Source organism: Camelus dromedarius, chromosome 20 (assembly GCF_036321535.1).
Source record: "Camelus dromedarius isolate mCamDro1 chromosome 20, mCamDro1.pat, whole genome shotgun sequence".
Lineage (NCBI taxonomy): Eukaryota > Metazoa > Chordata > Mammalia > Artiodactyla > Camelidae > Camelus > Camelus dromedarius.
Window position 1 is genome coordinate 1329942 of NC_087455.1, and position 24226 is coordinate 1354167.

The 24226-nt window shown below is 55.6% G+C and overlaps 2 protein-coding genes across 2 annotated transcripts; one reads left to right on the forward strand and one right to left on the reverse strand.

The window, feature by feature from the left end:
• Positions 1–2321: 2321 nt before the first annotated feature.
• On the reverse strand, positions 2322–10480 carry LOC105103889 (glycosyl-phosphatidylinositol-anchored molecule-like protein). The gene is made up of 4 exons (XM_064476655.1): positions 10367–10480; positions 7340–7424; positions 6615–6722; positions 2322–2828 (listed from the first exon to the last, which is right to left on the reverse strand). Exons 1-4 carry the CDS (start codon positions 10388–10390, stop codon positions 2533–2535), a joined length of 513 nt encoding a protein of 170 aa, XP_064332725.1. The 5' UTR covers positions 10391–10480; the 3' UTR covers positions 2322–2532.
• Positions 10481–16938: 6458 nt separating this feature from the next.
• On the forward strand, positions 16939–23665 carry LOC105106427 (cytochrome P450 11B1, mitochondrial). Its single transcript, XM_011000240.3, has 10 exons — positions 16939–17200; positions 17574–17729; positions 18570–18769; positions 18898–19101; positions 19373–19527; positions 21027–21193; positions 21624–21702; positions 21799–21996; positions 22130–22268; positions 23491–23665. Exons 1-9 carry the CDS (start codon positions 16962–16964, stop codon positions 22241–22243), a joined length of 1512 nt encoding a protein of 503 aa, XP_010998542.2. The 5' UTR covers positions 16939–16961; the 3' UTR covers positions 22244–22268; positions 23491–23665.
• Positions 23666–24226: the final 561 nt, after the last annotated feature.

The following is a 24226-nucleotide window of genomic DNA, read 5'->3' on the forward strand; positions in this document are numbered from 1 at the left end:
AAAATACCATATGATATCACTTATATGTGGAATCTAAAAAAGGACACAAATGAACTTATCTACAAAACAGAAACAGACTCACAGGCATAGAGAACAAACTTATAGTTAATGGGGGGTAAAGGGTGTGGGAAGGGATAAATTGGAAATTCAAAAACTGCACCTCTAAGGGAGTGATGGAAATGTCAGCTGTCCTGATTGTGGTAGTGGTCTCATTGGTGTGTACGTCTATCAAAATTCATCAAATTGTACATTTAAAATATGTGTAGTTTACTGTACATGAACCATACCACAATAAAGATGTTTTTAAAAAGAGTACAAAGCAGAAAACATTAATTGCAATGAAGAACCTTACTTCAAAGTCATAAAATTATAATTACTAGTTGTAGGAAGACTTAAAATTCTAAATTTGTATGAATCTGTTAAATGAACAGACAATAAATAAAGCAGAGGTCGAGACTAAAAAGGACAGCATGCCTCCTCTCCCTGTGAATAATCAGTAGAACCAGCAGGTGGAAAATCAGACGGCGGGGGTTGGGACATGATTAACAAAAGAGTCTATGGCATTTTGTCACAGCAGCCTGAACCAACTGAGACAGTGTCACTAGAGGTTTGAAACTTAGTAAGAGGATTTTACTAACAACTTTAATGCAAAAAAATCTGAAAAATTGAATGAGATAAATTACTCATCAAAAGCTAATAAAAACTATTAGAAGAAAAAAACACAAATAACTCTGACTTTAAAAAAAAAAGTGTTTTACTTTGGAGTAATTACAGAATCACAGGAAGTTGCAAAGACAATGCGGAGAGGCCCCAGCCACCCTCGCCACCCTGCCCCCAGTGGTTACGTCTCCCACAACTATAGTCGGCGTCAGAGCCGGATGTGGGCACTGGCAGGAGCCGTTATGTAGTCCTGCACCACACGCGGGGGTTCCCGTTACCAGCACCCCAGTCAACACACAGATCGGTCTGTCGCCACGAAGGTCTCCCTCCCTCAGGCTGCCCCTCAACAGCACCCGCACTCTCCTCCGCCACACCATCACCAAATCCTGCAGCTACTAAACCGCTCAGCATTTCCACAGTTGTGTTGTTTTGAGAACGTTTTTTCTGAGTGCTTTCTTGTCTCCTCACCTCTGGCTTTATTGAGCTAGACTTGATATACATCACTATGTTTGTTTAAGATGTACCGCATGACCTGACTTACACAGTGACATGATCACCACCGTAAGTTTAGTCAACATCCATCGTCTCATACAGATTTTTAAAAAAAGAAACACTGTCTTTTCTTGAAATGAGAACTCTTAGGACTTACTCTCTTAATAACTTTCAAATACCCATCCCATTTGACCTTGGCCCAAGGGACGGCTGACCCTAGCCCCTCCCCACCTGACTGCAGACTTTGGTGAAGGTGCTACTCTACTCCCTGGGTCTAAGTGCCGCCGTGTTCGCCAGGCCCGAGCGCTACCATCCCCAGCGCTGGCTGGACCACCAGGACTCTGGCATCAGGTTCCCGCACCTGGCCTTTGGCTCTGGCGTGTGCCAGTGCCTGGGGCGGCGCCTGGCAGAAGTGGAGATGCTGCTCCTGATGCACCACATGAGTGGGCCTCGGTGGGCCCTGGCGGGCAGCCCGCTTGCAGATCCCAGGCTTCTGCCCCTAGGACGCCCAGCCCCAGGGCCCTGGACAGAACCCTGCCTCTGTCCTAGGTGCTGGAAAACTTCCTGGTGGAGTCACTGGTGCAAGAGGACATCAAGATGGTCTACTGCTTCATACTGATTTGTAAGTACTGTGCCTAATGGAGTCGTCCAGCAATATCTCAAGATACAAGTACATGATCCAAAAGCAGTCGTACTTCTCTTCATTGGTAATGCCAAATCCGAAAATACAATTAAGAAACCCATTCCATTTGCAAGAGCATCAAAAAGAGTGTAACACCTAGGAATTAAAAGATGTCCAAAATTTATACTCAGAAAACCACAAAGCACCGTGGAAAGAAATTAAAGAAGAGCTACAGAGTTGGAAAGCATCCTGCACCCACGAATCAGAAGATGCTGTCTTGCTCCCGTGGCGACACTCCTCATACAGGTCTCCAGACTCGACGCAACCCCTATGAAGACTCCAGCGGACTCCTTCGTAGAAAGTGCCAGGCTGACTCTAAAATTCACAGGGAACGCAAGGAAACTAGAAAAGTGGTCCTGGACCAGTCTTCCCGCGGGCATGTAGACTATGCCCTGGGGCTGTTTCGTTTTTGACTAAAATACTCAATCTCTGTTCCCTCAAGTGGCAATATACTTTTGTCCGTGTGTGAGTGGTGCCTAACAAGGAAAACAACGGATCAGAGCTAACACCACAAAGAAATCCGAGTACACAATACCCAAACCATCATGCTCTTTATTTCTCCCTCCAAACAAGCCCTAAATGGGTGACTTGCCAACGGGGGACCCCGTGGGTCACTGTCTCTGGCTCACAAAAGAGCAAAGGACAGCCAACTGGCTCTGGGGAATGGGGAGATGGTAAGACCCTCCAAAGGCAGCTTCTCATGTCAGTGTATTGCTGACCGCAATGGAGGCAAAGCTCAGGAAAAAGGTTGACTGCCCTAATCGCACAGTTCCTTCCAATTCCTCCTCAACTGTCATTTCGGGGAGGATGTCCCTCTCAAGATTACTAATACCCCCCTCGTTGCAGGTCATACTATTACAGCAATGAACAAAATAGAAAGAGTTAGAACGAAAGTATTTTCTCCTGGGGGCTTCAGGAGGCTGCTGAGAGGGGTGCACAAATGTGCAGTTGTTTGTGCAGTTCTTGTAAACGAATAATTCACGTTCATCGTAACCTAAAAAAGTAAAGATGACAATCATTGATTTCTCGTTTTCTGCTTACAAATATCAAAGCACGTTTATCTTAACTAGCTCCATCCCTCACGTGTTGTTACACTGCCTGAAATTCTTGATTGAGAAGACAATCCAAGTCCAATAAGGGTTCGGTGACTCCATGACACCTTCTCCTGGAGATGTTGTCTCGCTACACTGCCACCTCATCTCTGTATCTGGCCTCCCTATGAAGCTTCCTGGTGCCTGATCACGGAGCTGTACAAACGCATCGTCCTGTTCACCATTTGCTCTAAGAATTCTAGGGATCCGGAAGCAGAACGGAGCCCAGGAAACATGTTTTGCTGATGTCCCAAGGTCACACAGACCCTCCAAGCAGAGGGCCCTTGTCATCTGGCCTCCAGCTGACTTTCTGCAGCTGGCCTCACCCTGCTAGAACGGGCTCCCGCCGCACCCCTCTGCCTGCCGTTCCCCGCCCCCGGCCCAGCACGGAGGCTGACGCACATTCACACCCACCTGCTCCCCAGTGCAGCCCTGGTGCCCCGTCCCAAGTACAGTCCCACTGGGACGCCTGTGAGCGCCTTCGCTGGAGGACTGGCCAGTGCCCTCGACCAGCCAAAGCCCTGTTCAGGCTCCACCTGAGGCCTGGCTCGAGAGTCCCTGAGTTAAGCTGCCGCGGCCTCACTCACCAGTTCTGTGCCCCTGGCCTCACACAGACACCTCCTCCCGGAGCTCACCGGGGGCACCTACCCACTCGGGCGGCCTCACCTGCCTCAGAAAGTGCTGACGGCTGCGCCCCAGGCACCTGCTTTCCTTGATTTTCCGTTTGTGCCAAAGAGCTTGCTAAAGACCCACATTCTACAGAAAAGCGCACAATCGCAGGGCGACAGCTTCACGGACCCTCCCGAAGCGCACGTAACCGCAGAGCAGCATCCTGCTCGAGAAGCAGGCCTGGGTGGAAAGCCCCGCATTCCTCCCTCCGTTCCTCGACTCAGGCACGAGACGCGCCACGGCCAGAGGCGAGGAGGAAGCGCCCGGCTTTCCGAGCCTCCACGTGACTCGGCCTGCTTTTGAATCAACGGAAAGGAAATCCACCCGCGCTGCTCGTTTTTGCGTCTGCCGCCTCTTCTCTGCGGGGCTCTGTGCGGTCCGGCCCTGCCCCTGGCGAGGCCGCGCGGCGCTCCCTCTCGCGGTTGCGTACTTTCCACCGATGGACACACCTCACTTCACTGCGGATGGACACGGGGCTGCTTCTGGGTTTTATCGAGCCCAGGGGGTGCTGCAGCGAGTACTCTTGTCCTTGTCTTGGGGGTGGGGTGGGGGACGTGCGAGTCTCACGAGGTGTGTGCCAGGGCTGGCGACGCTGGGCCTCTGCTGCGCTCACAGGCGGACGCCGTTCATGAGCCTTCCGACCGCTTGTGCCTGTTCACGCTCCAAAGGAGCGCGCACATGTCAGCGTCTCGCCACGTGCTGGGCTTTGAATAGTCAGTCATTCCTTCTGCAGTCATCGTATCACGCGTTTATATTGCATTTTCACCAAAAAGAATCACGTCCAAAGATCTCTGTTTTATTTGTTACCGGTTCAGAACTCATTTTCTGGCAAACTGCCTTCATGCCTTTTGCTCAAATTTCTACTGGGTGATCAGCTATTTTAGTTACTGATTGGACGGAAGAGGTTCTTTCTGCATTAAATACAGTCTATATTTCATTTCCACTCTTCCGCTGTAAAATCACTAATGAAGTGTGAGCCCATGAAACCCTAGGCCCCAACCTTGACTCCCTAAAAACAGAGCCCCGGCCCAGCCCTCGTTCTGTCTCCTGCAGACCTCGCACTGTGCCTCTAGGTGTCCCCTGCAGGCCAACAAGCCTCCTCCCCACTCCAGGGCAGGGTCAGCTTCGTCACAAAGCCTCTACGTGGACACTCTGCTTCCTGCGTTCGCCCTCCTCCTCTACTGGTCTGTCTTCGATCCCGAGCCCAGCACCACTCCGTCCTAGTGAACGGAGCGGCGTAAGTGCTCTCGGTACTTGACAGCGCTGGGTCCCCAGCGCCTTTCTTCTCCCACTAGGCTGCTTTGGTTATTCCTAACCCTTTCCACTTCCACAGATGTTTGAACATCTGGAATCAGCTTTTAGCGCGCGCGGGCACACACCCTGCTGAGATTCTGGTTACAACTTTATTGAGTTTGTAGATTAATCTTGGCTCTGTAGGGGGTCTTGATCCACAAGCTCGGTTTGTCCTTCTGTCAGTTTAAGGGTTTCACTTCAATAGTGATTCTGCAGTTTCAGTGTGGAAATTCTGCACAAATCTAGTTGGATTTCTTCCCAGGTAGTGAGTGATATCTTGGTGCTTGTAAACAAGCTATGCTTTTTAGTAAATTTCATTTTCAATTTGTCAGTAGGGGCCTGTAAAAACAAAACTGACTTTTTAAATTGATTCTTGAATATTGACCTTCTATCCAGGGCCCTTTGTAAATTCACTTGTTTTTTCCAAAGCTTGTGGTTTTCAGTGACTAGTAGCAGTGTAATTCCTGTCTTTCCAATCACCATGTATGTTATTTCTTGCTCTGGCCTACGTGAACCAACCATGAACTTGGTTCCATGGGGAGCAGAGGTGGTGACAGCAGGCATCATACCCCTCTGTGACTCAGGAAAAAAACTTTTCACATTCTCGTTGAACTACCACTATTCTATGAGAGAAAATTTCCCTTCTGCTTCCATTTCCTCACAGGTTTCTTCCTAACTGGGAAATGCTGTTGGGTTTTATCACAAAGTTTTCAGCCTGTTGGTCATCACTCCACGATGTTTCATTTTCCCTTTGTTCATGCGATGAACTAAACTAGTGGGTTTCAAACTGTAAGGCACCATGCAGTTCTGTGATTGCTCCCCTCCTGTGTGCCATTGCCATGGCTTACGTGGCGAGGGCGCCTTCATCCCAGATGATGAATGAATATTGACAAATTCTTCTCAGCTCAAGTCCACGCTTCATTCAGAGGTTGCTCATCTTCCCTAGTGTTCCTGTCCTGACTCAGGATCCCATCCCCGAAAGGCACGTGTCAGAGCTCCTGCAGCTCATGCAGACCCGGGTTCTACTGGCTGGAGTCTGGCAGGTGTCTCTGCGTCTCTAGGCACAAGAGACGACCATCAGCGATTCCCCACTCTCCCGGTGTCTTTGTTGGGTGTGTGTCGGGTGTACGCTGTGATCGTGAGCATGCTGGTGAGAGGCTCCTCCCTGCTTTTGCGGAAGGGGTTGTGTAAGCTTGGGGTGACTCCTCCCATGATACTAGCGAGGTATTGCCAGGGAAGCAATCTCTGGCTCACAGAGTTTTTAGAAAGGACTCAGGGCACTTCAGTCTTACATTCTCATTGCCAGAAAGAGGTGGTTAACAGCGTTTTTCAAGTTTTTGTTCGTTTCATCAGGAATGTCGCATTTATCACAGGGAGTATATTCATAACAGCCACGTTTTCTTTATAAGGCCTGTGAGGGCACCAACTGACGCCTCCCCTCCCATTTCTGATGTTGGCTATGCAAATTTCATTTTATTTAATTTTTGTTCATTTCTTACTCTGTTTTACAAATAACATGAATCTTTCCAAAAAACCAACTCTGGCTTTGTGGATTTACCTCTTGTTCATTTCTGAGCCAACTCCTGGGAACATGGTCTCGGGATGGAGACACAGCAGGCCAAGGCCATGGGCTGGGTGCAGAGAAAGAACACACTGGCCCTGCCCCTGAAACTTCCCAGGTGGAGTGACTAGTTCACCAGGTGGAGGAAAGACAAATTGGTACTTACGAGATGAGATGGTCAAACAGCGCCTAATTTCATAAGGACAGACTCTAATATTTGAACAATAGAAGGTGTTCGTGACCCAACAATCATAGCATTTCAAATTATAGGTCCCTAGAGAAAAAGAGAGCGGTGTCAGTCAGGCTCCTGTCCAACGTGCCTTTTTCCTCTACCTTTCCACCCACCACACCCCTCCAGCAGCTGGCCCCTTCCCTCAGCATCAGAGGACATCCTGAGGCCTGCCCTGCTCAGCCCTCGCTGGGCTGTGTGTCAGGGCAGGGCTACCTCCCTGCACAGAAGCCTGGTACACCCAGGACATTTTCTTGTTCTCAGACACAGGTTCTCAGGAACGCCTGCAGGTGGCCAGGTGTGTGAACCCTCCGCTCTATTGATTGGACCCACCTTTTCAAGGAAGGCCTGAGAATCTATGAGGCCACCCGCCCCGAATTCCCTGCACTCAGCCACCCCTGCTTGTTCCAGATGGGGAAGGGCCCCAGCTAGAGACACCACCCTCTCCGGTCCCTGGGTCCACAGGTCCTTGGAGAAAGCCTTCCTCCATCCTGACCCTCCCCTTGCTCACGGACACTCTCTAGTCCACCCTGTGGTCACCAGCTGCACTGGCAGTGGAGATCTCAGCTGGCTAAGATGATGAAAACTCCATTCAGACCCTTACCATGACCCCAATTCAGTGAAGCCTCCTCCTCTCTAAGGCAGAGAAGACTGATACTCACAGGCTTCAGGATCAATGTCACCGTGTGGCCACCCCATGAAGAGGAGGAAGGCAAAGAGGAGCTTCATCCCTGTGGGAGCTTGAACCTGGAGGGAGGAGATCCAGGGTGCAAGTCAGCGAGGGCAGGGCTCCTTGTAGGGGCTTCTGGGCTCCCAGCTCCAACCAGCACGTGGGTCCCCACCTCCCGCTCTGGGCTGAGTGCTCCTCCGGGCAGGACCTGGCCAGCAGGCCTTTGCCACACACAAAGGCTTTGCCAAGCTCAAGCCTTCATCTCAGACCAAGACATCCTTCCTGCTCTCCATCTGGCAGAGCACAGCCAGGGCAGCGAGGTCCTGCGGCTGTTTCCACGCGGACCACACCCCAGGGCCGCACACCCTCAAGTGTTTCTCCTTATCTACTCGTTGACGCCCCACCTCAAGAGCAACCTGGGGAAAGTGCTGGAACATTGTCCTTTGAGGTATTTCCTGCCTGTACAAGGACCATGACACACGTAGGGCTGGGGACCAGAGGAGGGGAACTAGTAATGAAGATGCCAGAAGCCTAACTTGCCCTGTGGCTAGGAAGTGTGGACCCCATGCAGTCCTGTCTCCCTGGGCCTGGGCATCACAGAGCCCTGAATGACTGCCGGGGGCAGGGGGGCCTGGGGCTCCTCACGCCTGAGCCAGGACACTAGCACTTGCTGGAGGGGCAGCCCCCAGGCACCAGGCAGTGCCTGCACCTGAAACATCACTTGCGGGGACCCACCTGCACCCTCACCGCTGCCAATGCCTATGGCCTCTGGGGAACCTGCCTCCCCCAGCCCCAGGCAGCCTCGCTCCCTGGGGCGCCCCTTCTCCCTTGCCGGGAGCGTGACATGCTCTCGGCGCTCTGTGCGGCTCCTCTCTGAGGGGAGCTCCTCGTCTGCTGCCGCCTGTCAACCCGAGGAGACCCACCCGGGTGGTGGCAGCCCTTGGCATGCAACCCCCACGGATCCAGCTGAGGGGCCCCCGACGGGGTCTGACTGTGCAGCAGGCAGCCATGCCCCTGAGGTGGGCACCCAGAGGTCCTGCCCCCGGCCCCCTGCTTTCCTAAGTGCAGCTCTCAACCCAGCTGCAGCCCAGGCCTTCCCACTTGGGAAGCTCCCGAGTACGGAGAATCGGGGTGAAGGTGGGTCAGCGCCAGGGCCCTGGAGGGGCTGCTCCTTTGACCAGCCAGCCCGCCCCCAGTGTGGACCCCCAACCTCTCCAGGCACAGATCCTCGTCCCCTGCAGCCCCTTCCCACTCGGTGCTGCCTGCCTTCCCTGCATCTGTCCCTTCCCTCAGCCACACTTGCTCCCGGGCCGGTCTCGTGAGCAGCTAGTGACCCAGAGCCAACGTAGTGAGGCCCTCTTCTCCCACTCGCCACACCAGACACTCCGGACATTTCTGTGCTGCAAATACCCAGAGAAGATGCTGACCACAACCCGTCAGATGTCTTCACGGACGCCCCACTGAGGTCTTTAGACAGATGGGAAATACCCAAGGGCTCAGATGAGGGACGCGGCAGAAATCAGACTGGAAAGTGTCCAGAAGCAACACGACTGCCGGCACCGTCTGTGAACGGCCAGTGCTCAGAGATTCAGGGTCTGACAGCTGAACAGGTCCTGGAAATAAAGCCAGGGCCCCTGAAAAGTGGAGAGTGGGGACTGAGATCCTCACACAGAACAGGATTCATCCAAGAGTGAAAGTGTCACAGAGCAAAATGAACCACACTGTCTAAGATCGGCTTGGGCAGAGTCAACTCTTCCTGGCTTCCCATCGCCCAGAGACAGAATCCCGTGCCCTCAGCACAAACCATGCAACCTCCCAGAAACCTGCCGATCTGAGAGCTGCATGGAGCTCAGGCTGAAGACAGAAACTCCCACGTGCACAGGCAACAGGAGCAGGAGTTACAGATGTGAGAGGCTCTCAGTCACAACGCAGCAGAGTCAGCCCAGACGTCGCCAGGGGCCGCTCAGCGCTGCCACCCACCCCACCCACACCCCACCCGGCTTGGGTCCTGAGCCGACGGAGTGGCCGGGCCCTCCCACAGCCTCCCTGCCAGAGGAGAGAGCAGGCATCCTCTGTGGTAACAAAGCCACCAACGTGCTGGCCAGGGTCTATGCAAGTCCAGAGTCTCTGTGAAAAACCACAAGACGCAGAAGAGGCAGGACTGGAGGACTGCTATGCAAGAAAGCAGCGGTAGAAGGCAACCCCAGTTCACCCAGAGGCTGATGTCAGCATCTAAGTGCTTGTAATTCATTATAATGAAAATATAAGGAGAAAGTGGTAACAAAAACGATTTTAAAAACATGAAAATCTTCAACAGTGAAACGACATTGATGGGGCTCAGGGCAGACAGCCCCCAAATTTGCGAAGATAGTGTATTGATTACTTGGAATTAAAGTTGCTTGAGAAACATCCAGTATAGGAGGAACGCTCTGAGCCTCCTTGCTTCCCCTGCAAGCAGGAAAGAACGTCCCCCGGGGAATGCATCCTCCCTACGTGGGAAGGGTTGGAGGGCATCCTTATCATCAAAGACGGGGATTTTGCGCTGACCAAGGTGCAAAAAGGAACCTTGTCACTTCTTCATTAATTTGCTACCCCCAGCAAAAATTCATTTGTTTTTATCAAATCTTCACACATCATTGATTCTCTGTCTAAAATGTATATAAACTGTCTCACTCAGTCCCTTTTTTAGGTCCTATACCTATGGGGCCTCCTTACCTTCAAAATTAAATGTTTCCTTCTGTTAATCTGTCTCATATCAATTTGATTAGACCAGCCAAAGGAACCTAGAGAGGTACAGGAAAAGCTTTCCTCCCCTACGTCATCAAGAGAATCAAACAGACATTCTGAAACAGAAAAAATATCTAACAGCAAAAAACTCACTGGAAGGGATGCACAGCCAAGCAGACGCAGTGAACTACAACAGTGCAAAATGTGAAGACAGGCCCACAGGAAACACCCAAACTGACTCCCAGAGAGAGAGAAACAAGGGAGTGAACAGCACTGGGGAAACGAGACCCACAAACGAGAGTCCGACAGCCGCCATCCGCCGAGCCAGAGTCCTAGGAGGAGAGGACGGAGAAACAGACGCACATCTCTGAAGAGACGCTGGAGGACACAGCCCGCTCCCAGGATGAGCGCGGGGCATCAGCCCACAGCCCACAGAGCTCAGGGCGGAAGGGCCCAAGCAGAAGAGACATGAGGAAGACCAAACTCAGACGCACCGCAGCTGAACCGTGGGAAACGACGTTTAACCAGTGAGAGCTGGAACGCCTCCCAGTGGAAAGCCAGGCGCAACTTAAGGCAGCAACAGTCCCACCGACTGCTGGTCCTTCAACACAAACCACGAGAAACAGAAAGCCTCAAGGACAATCACGCCTAAATGCTGTAGAAAGAAGACACCTGCCACCAAGACTTCTATTCTACTTAAGGGAAAATATACTTAAAAATGAAGACAAAATGAATATGGTTTGATGCAAAAAAGGTTCGGAAGCCTCCTTATCAGCAGATCTCACTACGAGAAACACTGACCGTGCAACAGGTTTAGACATAAGAGACACGACATCCAGAGCCCAAAGCCGAGGTAATGGGACTGAGATGCAGAAACAGCTCCGTTAGTCTCAGCCAGAGAAGACTTCAACATAAAGAGTCTCTCAAGAGATAAAGGGGTGTGGAGAATTCATGTCCATCAGGCATTTTTGGAAACACAAGTCAGGGCACTGTTTCTACTACAGCCATCTTATGCAAGAGAATCAGTCACTTCACCTGTTCGGAAATTAAGAACACAATTTCAAATAATCAACACCCCCACGCACCCTCCCGATTATTCCCAGTAGAAAACACAAAATAGTTCGGGCAGCATGATAATAGACATATTACAAGTCAAAACCAGAGCAAAATAGCCTCAAGCCCTGGCAGGAAAAGGAGGGCTGACAAGCATAATTAGAAGTGCACCAAGACTGAAGACTTAAGAATCGCCCTTCTCACGTTAAAAAACCAGGAAAGCGACACCAAACTCAACCAAAACACAGGGGCCCCGGAGAACAGAAAGCAGAAGCTGGAAGGTGGGGAGTCTGCCGCGTGGCAGGTGGGGGCTTGGGGACCCCGGAGTGGTACTGCAGATGGAGGCGCTTTGGGCTTTGGATGTCTGGCACCAGCGGGATCCCGGATCCGTGCTCCAGGGCATCACGGCTGAACCCCAGGCCCAAAACCACTGACCTGAGGGCTAGCAGGAGCCTGCAGGACTGCCCCCCCACCCCGCCTGCGCCCCGCCCAGACAGCTGGACGCTTCCCCCGCCCCCCTCCGGCCCCGGCCCCGGCCCCGGCCCCACTGCCCCACGGCCCCCACCCCCACCGGCTCCCACCCCCGCACGCCCGAGTCCCGCCCAGGCTTTCTGGAACCTTCCCCCACCCCCTCTGTCCCCTCCCGCCATCCCCGCCCCCACCCTGTTTCCCGCCCAGGCTTTCTGGAACCTTCCCCGTCCCCCAACCCCTATCCTGCCCAATCCTCTGGACGCTTCCCCTGCACCCCTCAGTCCCCATCCCCCACCGGCTCCCACCCCCGCACGCCCGAGTCCCGCCCAGGCTTTCTGGAACCTTCCCCCACCCCCTCTGTCCCCTCCCGCCATCCCCGCCCCCACCCTGTTTCCCGCCCAGGCTTTCTGGAACCTTCCTCCGTCCCCCTGCCCGACCCAGTTCCCCGCCCCGAGCTTTGTGACCTTCCGCGGACACGACCTCGAGGGCCCGCACAGCCGGTGTGGCGCGGGGAGCCGCAGGTGGGCGCGGGGAGGCCGGGCGGGCTCCAGGCCCCGTTCTCTCAGCCGCAGGTCGGACGGGCGTCTCCCGACAGGCTTCGCGCGGCTTCCGGAAGGTTCGGCCTGGTCTCGGGGCGGCCCCGTTCCCCAGAGGCGCTTCCCTGAAGGGCCCTGCTGCAGGGGAGGTTCCAGAAGGTCTGGGCGGGAAACGGGGTTGGGGGGGACGGTGGGAGGGGACAGAGGGGGTGGGGGAAGAGTCCAGAGGTCTGGGCGGGACAGGGGTGGGGGAGGGGGAAGACAGTCCCAGAAGGTCTGGGCAGGACATGGGGAGAAGGGGAACTCCAGAGAGAACCTCTGGGGGAGGTTCCAGAAAGCCTGGGCAGGACTGGGGCAGTGGAGAGGACTTCAGAGTGACCACGCCAAATGCTGGACAGGATACAAAGAAACCAGGTTGTTCCCGCATTGCTGGTTACATGAAAAAATGGCGCAGCAGGTGTGTAGAACAGAGTGCAAGTTCCTTTAAAAACTGCTTATGCAATTACCATGAGATTCCCAAATCCACTTCTGGGTGATTTCCCCAGAGACACTGAAACTGTGTCCACACAGAACACATCCATGGATGTTTACGGCAGCTTTATCTGAAATGCTCGGGAGAAAAACCCAGATGTCCTACAGTAGTGTGCAAACCACAGCACTCTCTCACGGAGGTGAGCTGCTCAGCAGGAAAAGCAAAAGTATTGCTGGACGTCCTGAGTTGACTGAATGCCTAGGGACTCATTCTTAATGACAAATGACACTCCACCAAGGTTACATAACACACTGTTCGTTTTGTATACCATTATAGGGATGACAAAGTTGCAGAAACGGACACCAAATCCATATCGCAGGGTCGCACTGTCTGGGGATCTGGGCGGGAAAGAGATTGATGCGTCCTTAGGAGGGATGATTGTGGGGCCAACACCATTCTCTCCCCTCGCTTGGGGAGTGACACTAACCTAGTTAGTTGTGATACTATAGTTTTGCAAGATAGTGTCAGTGGGAATGACTGAGGAAAGCACACACAGGATCTTTCTGTGTTTTGTGCCCATATATTTGAATATACAAACATCTCAAAGTAAAACGTTTAATGGAAAAGAAATTTTTAAACAACCAGATCATTACTTGCATTACTATTTAAATGGCTACAGTTAGGAACCCAAGATTTTTGGGATAGACAAAAGATAGTACGTTCTCTTTACTAGAGGCGTGCTTTAAAATAAGGACATGACAAGATTGAAAAAAATATATAGAAAAGGGTCTACAATTTGAATGCTGCCCAAGGGACTCTTACACACACACTGAGGCTAAGTAAACATTAACACAAGAGCGTTACTTATGTGAAGAACCACATTTTGTAGAGGTGAAGGAATAAAATAGATACCACAGTCATCACAATCTAAATCCACACGTACCTGATAGCACAGGATGAAAATACCTTGGTAGAACTTAGGTTCTAGGTACTGTGGGCAAAACAAAAACAAAAACTAAAACAGTCGCATAGTTGTCATAAACTCATCTGTCTCCATGGATTCTGGACCCTGAAGCAAGGAGACAGAATTTATTGTAGCCCTGGACTACGGTCACCATCGTTCCTCTGAAAAGACCAGACAGTAAATGTCTTCAGCTTCAGAGGCTGTCCAGTCTCTGTCACTCCTACAAAACGTTCTCTTTGTGGGGCTGGAACCAGACACAGAGGATGCGTAACCGTACGATCGTCCCTATGATCCAGCAAAGCTTCCGTCACCGACACGTTGGTGGCCTGGGCTGGTCCCACAGGCTCTTGTCTGCCAGCCCCTGCTACAGACGGTCTGAGCAACACTTGCCCAGCGTCGCCAGCCCTGGCACACACCTCGTGAGACTCGCACGTCCCCCACCCCACCCCCAAGACAAGGACAAGAGTACTCGCTGCAGCACCCCCTGGGCTCGATAAAACCCAGAAGCAGCCCCGTGTCCATCCGCAGTGAAGTGAGGTGTGTCCATCGGTGGAAAGTACGCAACCGCGAGAGGGAGCGCCGCGCGGCCTCGCCAGGGGCAGGGCCGGACCGCACAGAGCCCCGCAGAGAAGAGGCGGCAGACGCAAAAACGAGCAGCGCGGGTGGATTTCCTTTCCGTTGATTCAAAAGCAGGCCGAGTCACGTGGAGGCTCGGAAAGCCGGGCGCTTCCTCCTCGCCTCTGGCCGTGGCGCGTCTCGTGCCTGAGTCGAGGAACGGAGGGAGGAATGCGGGGCTTTCCACCCAGGCCTGCTTCTCGAGCAGGATGCTGCTCTGCGGTTACGTGCGCTTCGGGAGGGTCCGTGAAGCTGTCGCCCTGCGATTGTGCGCTTTTCTGTAGAATGTGGGTCTTTAGCAAGCTCTTTGGCACAAACGGAAAATCAAGGAAAGCAGGTGCCTGGGGCGCAGCCGTCAGCACTTTCTGAGGCAGGTGAGGCCGCCCGAGTGGGTAGGTGCCCCCGGTGAGCTCCGGGAGGAGGTGTCTGTGTGAGACTGTGAGGCCCCAGGTTCCCCAACATGACTCCTGCATGAAAGTAGCAAATTTCTCACATAAAGTCTCAAACGGAAATTTCTGATGCGCCAGTAGCTCTTCCTCCTCCAGTGGTTGGAGATGTCATGTCCACGGTCTCCAGGCCAAGTAGCAAAGGGGAAGGAACACAGAGGGTCAGGACCATCAAAGACACACGTGGCCTCTGCCCTGGTTCTGCCGGATAAACTGGGCTGCAGGAGCCCGCACACTGCAGTCTGTGGGTATAGGAAGTGCCTGGCATGAGTTGATACACAGCCAAACTTGTCTGCCATATTTAGCATCTTCAAAAGACTAGAAGTACTGTCTTTTAGTGAAAAAAACCCACTCCAGACCATGACCTTTGAAGTCAGAGGCTAAAGTAAATACATTGAGACCACTGATCTGACAACGTCTCTTCCCACAGAAACTTCTTCACTGAAAGTTTAAGTAATGACCACTAGAAAAAGTGGAATTTATCTCTAGGAGAGTTTTCAATGTAGAAAAGAATAGTGAGCCCAGGAAACATACACGTGTGAGTGAATGAAAACAACAAAATTCAAATCTACGAATGGAGTGTAAGAAACAAGAACGTTAATTAAAATGGCTGTAAAGGTTCTGCAGTTTTTGTGTGTTCGCTGAGACCTGGGCAGCGTGGCCCACACTGACGCACCAGCACACCAAGGGCAGGCTGTGACTCCCGGCTGCATCCTGGTCCAAGGGCAGCTCGTACACCACTTGGGGCTGAGGCCCACTGTACATCTCAGCCTTCCGAGGGGCCTTGGCAGTTCTGACTCACTGGCCCAACTGAATGAGGAGGGTGAGGAGCAGGGAATGAGTTAAATCAAAGTAATATTAGAAATGACAGTCATATTCTTCACAATAGCCAAGTCATGGAAGCCACCTGAATGTCCACTGACAGATGACTGGTTAAAGAAGCTGTGGTGTATTTATATACAATGGAACATATACTCAGCCACGAAAAGGAATGAAATAATGCCATTTTTAGCAACATGGATCTACAGACGATCATACTAAGTGAAGTAAGTCAGAAAAAATAAAGTGTCATGTGATATCATTTACAGGAGGAATCTAAAAAAGTGACAGAAACGAACTTATTTACAAAACAGAAAGAGATGCACACACATAAAAAACAAACTTGTGGTCACCAGGGGGGAATGGAGGGAGGAAGTGATAAATTGGGAGTTTGGGATTGGCAGATACTAACTACTGTGTACAAAATAGATAAACAAGGTTCTCCTGTGCAGCACAGGGAACTATATTCAGTGGCTTGTAACCTGTAAGGAAAAGAATATGGGAAGAAATACATATATGTATAAGTGAATCATTATGCTGTACACCAGAAATTAACATGTTGTAAGTCAACTAAACTTCAATTCTTAAAAAAATCAGAAAACAAAGAAACAACAACAAAAAAAAAAACGCTCTGGGGACCCCCCCGCCTGAGGGCTGGCTCCAGCTATGTGCCTGCTGGAAAGGGTCCCTGGGAGAATGGGGAGCCCATGCCCACCCCCATCACAGCCTTGATGGGTTCCTCTGGGAGGACAAGTTCTGGGGAGAGAGGAAGACGGGGCCCTGAACAGAGGCCCCAAGTCGGGCAGGCAGAGACCTGTCATTGTCTACCTGAGGAGCAGCTCACAGGCCACCCCACCAATGACCCCATCTCCTGGGTGTTCACTGCCCCTTAGCTGGACCAGCAAGGCCAGATACACAGGGCCTCAGCCACATCGGTGCCCTGGCTGCCCCAGTGCCACCCAAGTGGTGTCTGGATTCCCCTGACTGGCCCCAAGGCACCGAAACCCCCCCACCAGGAGGGGTGCTTGCTAGCTCCTGACCTCCCCGCCCTGCACCCAGCACAAGGCCTGGGAAGAGCAGACAAGACACACAGGGCGTCAGGAAATTGGGGCAAAGCCCTCCCCACTGCTTCCTCCTCTGGTCCTTGTAGAAAAGATGAAAATATCCAAGGTCCCCATTCATCCCTTGATAAGATAAGGCACCTCTCCATCTTGCTGCTTTCCCTCACGGGAGAGAGGAGGGAGGCCTCCTTACCCCACCCCGACTCTATTTGGCCCCATCCCGACCCACCCCTGCTCTCAGCAGCCACCCACCGGCGGGTTGCGTCACTGCCAGACGAGGCAGCCGGCCATCTCTTTCATCCTCCCGCTGGACGCCTCCAGCCCTGACCGCTGCCCTGGGTTTCCTGGTCTGGCCAGGGACAGCTTCTCCTCTGACGTGATCGAGGCGGCCGGTCCAGCAAACTAGGCGAGATAAAAGGACCGGGCCGAAAGGGGTGAGGGCGCACCAGCATGGCGTTCCGGGCAAAGACCGCAGTGTGGAGGGCAGGGCCTTGGCTGTCCCTGCACAGGGCACGCACACTGGGCACCAGAGCTGCTCAGGCCCCCAAGAAGGTGCTGCCCTTCGAAGCCATACCCCAGTGTCCTGGCAACAAGTGGATGCGGGCGCTGCAGATCTGGAGGGAGCACGGCTCCGAGAACATGCACCTGGACATGCATCAGACCTTCCAGGAGCTGGGACCCATTTTCAGGTAAAGCTCTCCCTGAACACCTCAGCGAGAACACCCTGACTGGTGGTGGTCCCGCTGGCCGCGGAGTCCTGGCTGGGCTCAGGGTTCTGCCACATCCAGTCCTGGCGGGGAGTCTGGGGAATGGGGGAAGGGGCAGGTAGGGGGCTCCGCAGGGCTGGTCTGTGCCTTCAACCCTGGAGACCGTGGCTCTCCGTGGAAACAGAGCACTGTGCAGCTTGCTGCTGGGAGGACAGAACGCAGACACCAGAGGAGGAGAGGCTTCAGTGAGACTGCAGGAGGGACTGCCTGGTCTGAGCCAGCTGCAGGCCGTCTCTGCAGTGGGGCCCAAGGGAGGCCACATCCCCAGAGCAGGGCCTCGAGCTTTGTCCCACAGGTATGACGTGGGAGGGAGGCGCATGGTATTCGTGATGCTGCCCGAAGACGTGGCGAGGCTGCAGCAGGCGGAGAGCTTTCACCCTCAGCGGATGCTCGTGGAGCCCTGGCTGGCCTACCGACAGCACCGTGGCCTCAAACGTGGCGTGTTCTTGCTGTGAGGGCGGGTTGGGGTGCAGGGGGTGGGCAGTGGGAAGCGTGGATGCAGAGAGGAGGTGAGACAGGAGAGGCTCCAGCGCACACCCGCCTGGGGCCTCTCTAGGCAGGTGGAGAGAGGGTGACCGCCAGCTCCCGATGAGTGCCAGTCCCGAGGGGCTCAGGGGTGCCCCGGGCCGGGGAGGGGAGCAGGGGGCCTGGTGGGGACTCGAGCCAGGCCCTGTCCTCCAGGGAGAGGAAGAAGGCTAGGACTGCCATTCGGGAGCCCTCTCCAGCCTCCACAGGCCCCGAGGGGCTCGTGCACAGGTGGGACTTCTCGCCTTCTGCAGGTCAGACCCCCTGTAGGCCTGCAGGGAGCCCCCCCCACCCCCGTGGGCTCCGGGCTCTGTCCGGAGCCTGCTAGGAGAGCCCTGCTCTGATTCTCGCCCCGGAGGAGCGGAGGCTCTGTAGGGAGAGCAGCAGGTGGAACGGGCACGGGGCAGCGCACCCAAGCTGGGGATGAAGGTCTCCAGGGGCTGCTCCCGCTCCGGACTGTGGGTGAGCGTCGGAAAAGCCTCCACCCCCAGAGAGGGAGACGTGGGTGCCAGGGGAGGGGCCTGCCAGTTTGCACAAACAGTGGGGCCCGGCAGCAGCCCGGGCCGGGGCTCCCGTCTCAGCCTGGGCGAAGTGCACGAGGCCCCCCTGAGGAAAGAGGTGCTGCCAAGGCCCACGCGTGGGCAGCCGGCCCCCCGAGAACCAGCAGGCGGCTTGCCGCCCCGCCCGCCTCCCGTCGTGGGGGGGCACAGGGCTGGGGCCAGCTGCTGGCTCCGGATGCCCTGACGCTCTGCGCTCTGCTCTACAGAAACGGGCCCAAGTGGCGCTCCGACCGGCTGCAGCTGAATCCGGACGTGCTGTCACTGCAGGCCGTGCAGAAGTTCGCGCCCCTGGTGGACGAGGTGGCCAGGGACTTCTCCCAAACCCTGAGGGCGAGGGTGGTGCAGAACGCCCGGGGGAGCCTGACCCTGGACATCAAGCCCAGCATCTTCTGCTACACCATCGAAGGTGTGGGCGTGCAGCGGGGGTGCCGCTCAGAGGCTCGGAGTGGGCCGGGGCTAGGGCAGGGAGGGCTAGGGGAGGCGGCCAGGAGGCCCTGGGCTGCCTCAGGCTCAGGAACTGCCTCCTCCCTGCAGCCAGCAACTTAGTCCTTTATGGAGAGCGGCTGGGCCTCCTCGGCCACAACCCGAATGCTGACAGCCTGAACTTCATCAGCGCGCTGGAGGCCATGTTCAAGTCCACAGTGCAGCTCATGTTCCTGCCCAGGAGCCTGTCACGCTGGACAAGCACCAGCATATGGAAGGAGCACTTCGAGGCCTGGGACTGTATCTTCCAGTATGGTGAGGGCCGAGGATCCAGCAGCACTGGGACCAGGGACCCCAGGGCCCCCTCCACTCACCACAGTCCAGGAGAGCAGAGGCCACGTGCCAGGGCTGGTGGCTTCTTTCTGGTCCCTGAGAGAGTGGGCAGGGAGGCTGGACTAGGCTGACCCTAAGAACTGGGGGTGGCACACGGAGACCTGGGGCTTCTGAGGGCTGAAGGGCAGGAGGGTGACAAAGAGAAGTGCCCCCAGCCCCAGGCCCAGGGCCTCTGTCTCTCTGGGCCCCACAGCCAACAAAGCCATCCAGAGACTCTATCAGGAGCTGACCCTTGGCCGCCCGTGGCGCTACAGTGGCGTCGTGGCAGAGCTGCTCATGCATGCAGACATGACCCTGGATGCCATCAAGGCCAACTCCATCGACCTCACTGCCGGGAGCGTGGACACGGTCAGGCCAGCAGCCAGCCCTTCCCGTAGAACCGGGAGCCCTCCCCTTCCCATGCCAGACGGCTCGACCATGCCCCCTCCCCAGTCTGTGCCTCCAAAATGGCTAGACTTAGGCCTCAGCTTCTGAACTGAGAGGGGGAACATGGGCGCCAAGCCTCAGAGGGAAGGAGTTTGCAGCTCCTCCCGTGGGAAACCGTGCTCCAGGCAGAGTGCAGAGTGGATGAGGCCCAGGGGCATGCAGCTCCACAGACCCTGTGTGGATAATCTGGGTCCTGAGCCAACGGGGAAGGACCAAGGTGCAGCAGAGAGCTGCACGGGGAGACCCCCCAGTGACAGATGACACTTAGCTCTCACCAAAGATCCTTTGGAGGGGACAGGCTGACGGGCAGGGCAGCATGGGGCTCCGGCTGGGGCGGGGGAGCAGGCGGCGGTACAGTGCGGCGGGCAGGGCGGGCTCCAGGGCGCAGGGCCGACGAACCTTCCTGCCTCTAGACAGAGCCTTCATCTGCCAGCGTCTCTGAGGGCCTGCTCTGGGCCACGCACCCAGGATTCAGAGCAGAGGCACAGACCCATTGTGGAGAAACTCCCTGAGCAGGGGGTCTGTGATGCAGCCACCAGCTGAAAGAACCCAGGGGAGGGCATGTGCCTTCAGGGGGCAGCTCTGAGAGGAGGACTTCCTGGAGAAGGAGGGCTTTCCGTGGAATGCAGAAGAACCACACACAAGTCAGATGGGCCACGAAGAGGGGGCTGGGAGTGCAGCAGCCCGGGGCCAGCAACAGCAGACAGTGAAGAAAGGCCCTGAGGCTGAGTGGAGCCGACAGGGGCAGACAGGGTCAGGACCCCTGGCAGTAGGGGCCTTGGGCACCAGGCCTGTATCCAAGGCTGGAGGAAGCCAGTGCAGGGAGTGCCTCGGTCAGATTTCTGCTCCCTCACGGGCCACAGGGCAGAGCACGGACTAAAGCTCAGGGTGCAGCCGAGAGGCTGTATCTGCCCATCAGAAGATGCCAGGGGCGTGCGTGTCGCCTTGGGGACGGCGTTCAGGAAAGACTTAGCTTCCCTCCCAGATTTTGGCCGGGGCTGGCAGACACCTCTCCCTGCACAGGGAAGTGATCCAGGAGGAGGAAAGGGGTAGGGTCTGGGACCTGCCTTTGGATGCCCAGGGGAGAAGCCCCACTGGGAGCAGTTAGACCTCGGGCTCCAGAACCCTCCCCCCTGAGTAGCTGGCAAGAGTGAGCCCCTCGTGGACACAGAGGAAGGTGAGAACCAGGCCCTGAAGTGGCTGGAGGAGGCCTGCATCTTCATTTGAGACTGGGGACACCTTCCCCGAGGGATTCAGGGGAAGTCGATGAGGTGGGTGGTTTTAGGCTCTTGAGGTCTCAGGTCTCTGGGCACGCAGGTCCCCTGTCCCCAGGGGTGGCCATCTTTCTGGGGAGGGTGCCCTGGGGGTGGAGGGGTGTGGCCCGTGCCAAGGTCCGAGCCCTGCTCCCCTGGCTCCTGCAGACAGCCTTTCCCTTGTTGATGACTCTCTTTGAGTTGGCTCGGAACCCGGATGTGCAGCAGGCCGTTCGCCAGGAGAGCCTGGTGGCTGAGGCCAGGATCTCTGAAAATCCCCAGAGGGCAACCACGGAGCTGCCACTGCTAAGGGCTGCCCTCAGGGAGACCTTGAGGTAGGCGTGGTAGACCTTGGCTGCCCCAGATGCCCTGGCCCCAGTGTCTGGAGAGCCCACTCCCTAGGGCTTGAGGACAGATCCTGGGGCTGACAAGCAGCTTTGCCCGAGGACACATCCCCCTGTGCCTTCCCTTCCTCCCCTAAAAGGATGGGGTGCTTCTTCCTCTGGGATGCCACCTCAATGTCCTGGGCCGTCCTCCATCCCGTCCCCACTGGCCCGGGGCTGCTCAGGCTGGGGGAGCTTTGGCTGAGCTCCAGAGCTGCCAGGAAGCAGCTGCTCAGGAGCGGGGCTTCCCAGTGCCAGAAGGGACCTGTGAGGGCAGTGGCCAGCTGCCCTTGGCCCATGAGTGCTGGGCCGGGAAGGCTGCAGAAGGGAAGTGAGGGGCCCTTTCACAGCGGAGGACCTTGTTGGACATCCCTATGCACAGGCTGTATCCCGTGGGTATCACCGTGGAGCGACGGGTGAGCTCAGACTTGGTGCTGCAGAACTACCACATCCCGGCTGGGGTGAGTGAGGCCCCAGAACCCTTCTGGCTGATACTCAGCCCGTTTGACCTTGGCCCACGGGGCGGCTGACCCTAGCCCCTCCCCACCTGACTGCAGACTTTGGTGAAGGTGCTACTCTACTCCCTGGGTCGAAATGCAGCCGTGTTCGCCACGCCCGAGCGCTACCATCCCCAGCGCTGGCTGGACCACCAGGACTCTGGCGTCAGGTTCCCACACCTGGCCTTTGGCTTTGGTGTGCGCCAGTGCCTGGGGCGGCGCCTGGCAGAGGTAGAGATGCTGCTCCTGATGCACCATGTGAGTGGGCCGGGCTGGGGCCTGGGCGGGCAGCCCACTTGCAGACCCCAGGCTTCTGCTCCTGGGACGCCCAGCCACAGGGTCTTGGAAGGCGGGAGAGGCTGGGCCAGGCAGAACCCTGCCTCTGTCCTAGGTGCTGAAAAACTTCCTGGTGGAGTCACTGGTGCAAGAGGACATCAAGATGGTCTACCGCTTCATATTGATGCCCTCCACCCTCCCACTCCTTACCTTCCGGGCCATCAACTAGTCATGTCGCTGCACTGTCGGGCTGGGTAGGCCACAAGCCCCCCTATGCCTGACTCAAGGCCCCCTCGGTTCTCTCCTGGGGGCCCTGCTATCTAAGCCACACCACTGTCCAGCCAGCACTTTGCACAGATGGAACAGCCAGGCCCTCTAAGGATCAGGGCTTGCCATCATGAGCAGTAAGGCCAGAGCAGAGCTGGGGATGAGTCTTGGTTGCAGGTCCTGGCCATGCGCCCAGTCTCACCAGGGTCTTCTCCAGCAAGGAGCACCATCTGGGGGCTTGTGCAGCCCTGATGCCCCAGCACTAGCTCCAGGCCCCTCGTGTGTCCATCCGAGTGAGAGGCCTCAGATCCCACCCTCTGCTCCCCTTCCAGTCTCTTACGTCCTCTGTGCTCAACTCTGCCCCCATGCAAGAGCTGACGACTTGGGTGTCCCCTGTCCTGCTCGTTGCCATTTCAAGCATCATGCCTTTTGTTCGCAGTGCTCTGGCATGCCACTGCCCTTCAGGCTGGGTTGTTATCTGTCCATCTACCTCTTCTGCTCAGCCCACTTGGGCTCCTCCTGACAGTGCCTCCCTCCCAGATCTTGGACTGGGCTGGCAGACACCTCTCCCTGCACGTCCTCTGGGATTGGGCTGAAGAACCCAGCCAAGGGCCTGGAGAGGCAGGTTGAAAGTAGTGTTTACCAGAAGAGTAGCTACCAAAAAGCTGACTTGAACATGTGAAAGCAGGAGGGGTGGTGAACCCCTCTGGCAGGAGGCAGGGCGACCACAGAGAAGCCTCTACAAGGAGGGTGTGTAGCCATCTCATGCTCCCTTTAGTAAAGCCCTCCGTCTGAAGTGCCTGTCTGGCCTCTGACAGTGACCCACAGGTGAGAGGCCACCTTGGCCATGTGGGTGGGAGAGGCTTGTGTTCAACAAGCCAGCCAGGGTCCCCCAGCTGGCAGGAGCGAGCAGTCTGTCTCGTGTCACCGGGGGCACAGTGACGCCCCCCCATGTACAAAGGGGGCCCAGAGGCAAGATGAGAGGTGAGGGAGTCTCTCCACTCTCCCTCCGTCCCGTGTCACCCCCGTCTCACCCGCTGAGATCCAGGTCCTCAGTCACAGCAAGGGAGCAAGGGAGGAGGCGTCACCTTTCTGGCTGCACCAACCCTGCCAGCTCCAGGCCACCCCAGTGGCATCAGTCCGGTCCCAAGACCCCTGGAGGGGATGACCAGAGTCTGCACTCTCCTCACCTCTCCACTCCATCCACAGCTCACAGCAGGCCTGCTGCCAGGACCGTGCACTACTCTCAACCCCATCCGGCACTGCTGAAGGGGACTTGGAGAATCCCGGAGCAGAGAGGAGGGAAGTTCCAAGCACAAGATGGAGCCCTGCCTTAGCACGTGGGCTCAGCCCTCAATCCCGCTGAGACTCACCCTCTTCACGTGGGGATTCCTTAGAGTTACCAACTCGCCGGGCCCAGTGAGGACACAACTGACAGGACCGTATTTGGCAAATGCCCAGATTTCTGGCTCAGCTGGCACTCAATAAATGGGGATTTCTTCTCCCACCACTAAAACGTTGCTCTTTACTTGTGGCCCTGCTCCATGGTGGGTGGGGGACGTGATGGCAGGAAGGGAATGAAAACATAGCTAGCCTGCAGTGAAGGTGTGTCACTCTGCCAGGCTTGGCACACACGTTCCCTTGGTCTCCACAGCAGCCCTAAAAGGCAAACACTGTGATCAGCCCCGATTTGCGGATAAGGAAACTGAGGCTTAGAGAATTTGTTTACCTGCCAAAGTCTCGCAGCCCGTCCAGGGCAGGGGTACCGCCTGAACCTAGGATGCCAATCCCCTCCCCCTGAAAAGGCCTGGGACTGGGAGTGGCCTTGCACACACCTGGGAAACAGCCTCCAATGTAAAGCATCTCTGGATGCTTTCAAGATTGTCTCCTGGTGTTCTGTGTGTCTTCAGTTTTACTGTTTCAAGTCTACACAGGGTCCTATTTG

Bases quoted from the DNA above. Each gene is read 5' to 3' on its own strand.
- LOC105103889 (XM_064476655.1), bottom strand. From the start codon at position 10,390: ATGGCGGCTGTCGGACTCTCGTTT. The intron at 7,425-10,366 runs GTGGGTCTCGTT...TCCTCCCTCCAG, and splicing joins CGGCTGTCGGACTCTCGTTT to GTTCAAGCTCCCACAGGGAT. The intron at 2,829-6,614 runs GTAAGTACCAAT...TTACTTTTTTAG, and splicing joins CTGTTTGACCATCTCATCTC to GTTACGATGAACGTGAATTA.
- LOC105106427 (XM_011000240.3), top strand. From the start codon at position 16,962: ATGGCGTTCCGGGCAAAGACCGCAGTGTGGAGGGCAGGGCCTTGGCTG. The intron at 18,770-18,897 runs GTGTGGGCGTGC...TCCTCCCTGCAG, and splicing joins CTTCTGCTACACCATCGAAG to CCAGCAACTTAGTCCTTTAT. The intron at 19,102-19,372 runs GTGAGGGCCGAG...TGGGCCCCACAG, and splicing joins GGACTGTATCTTCCAGTATG to CCAACAAAGCCATCCAGAGA.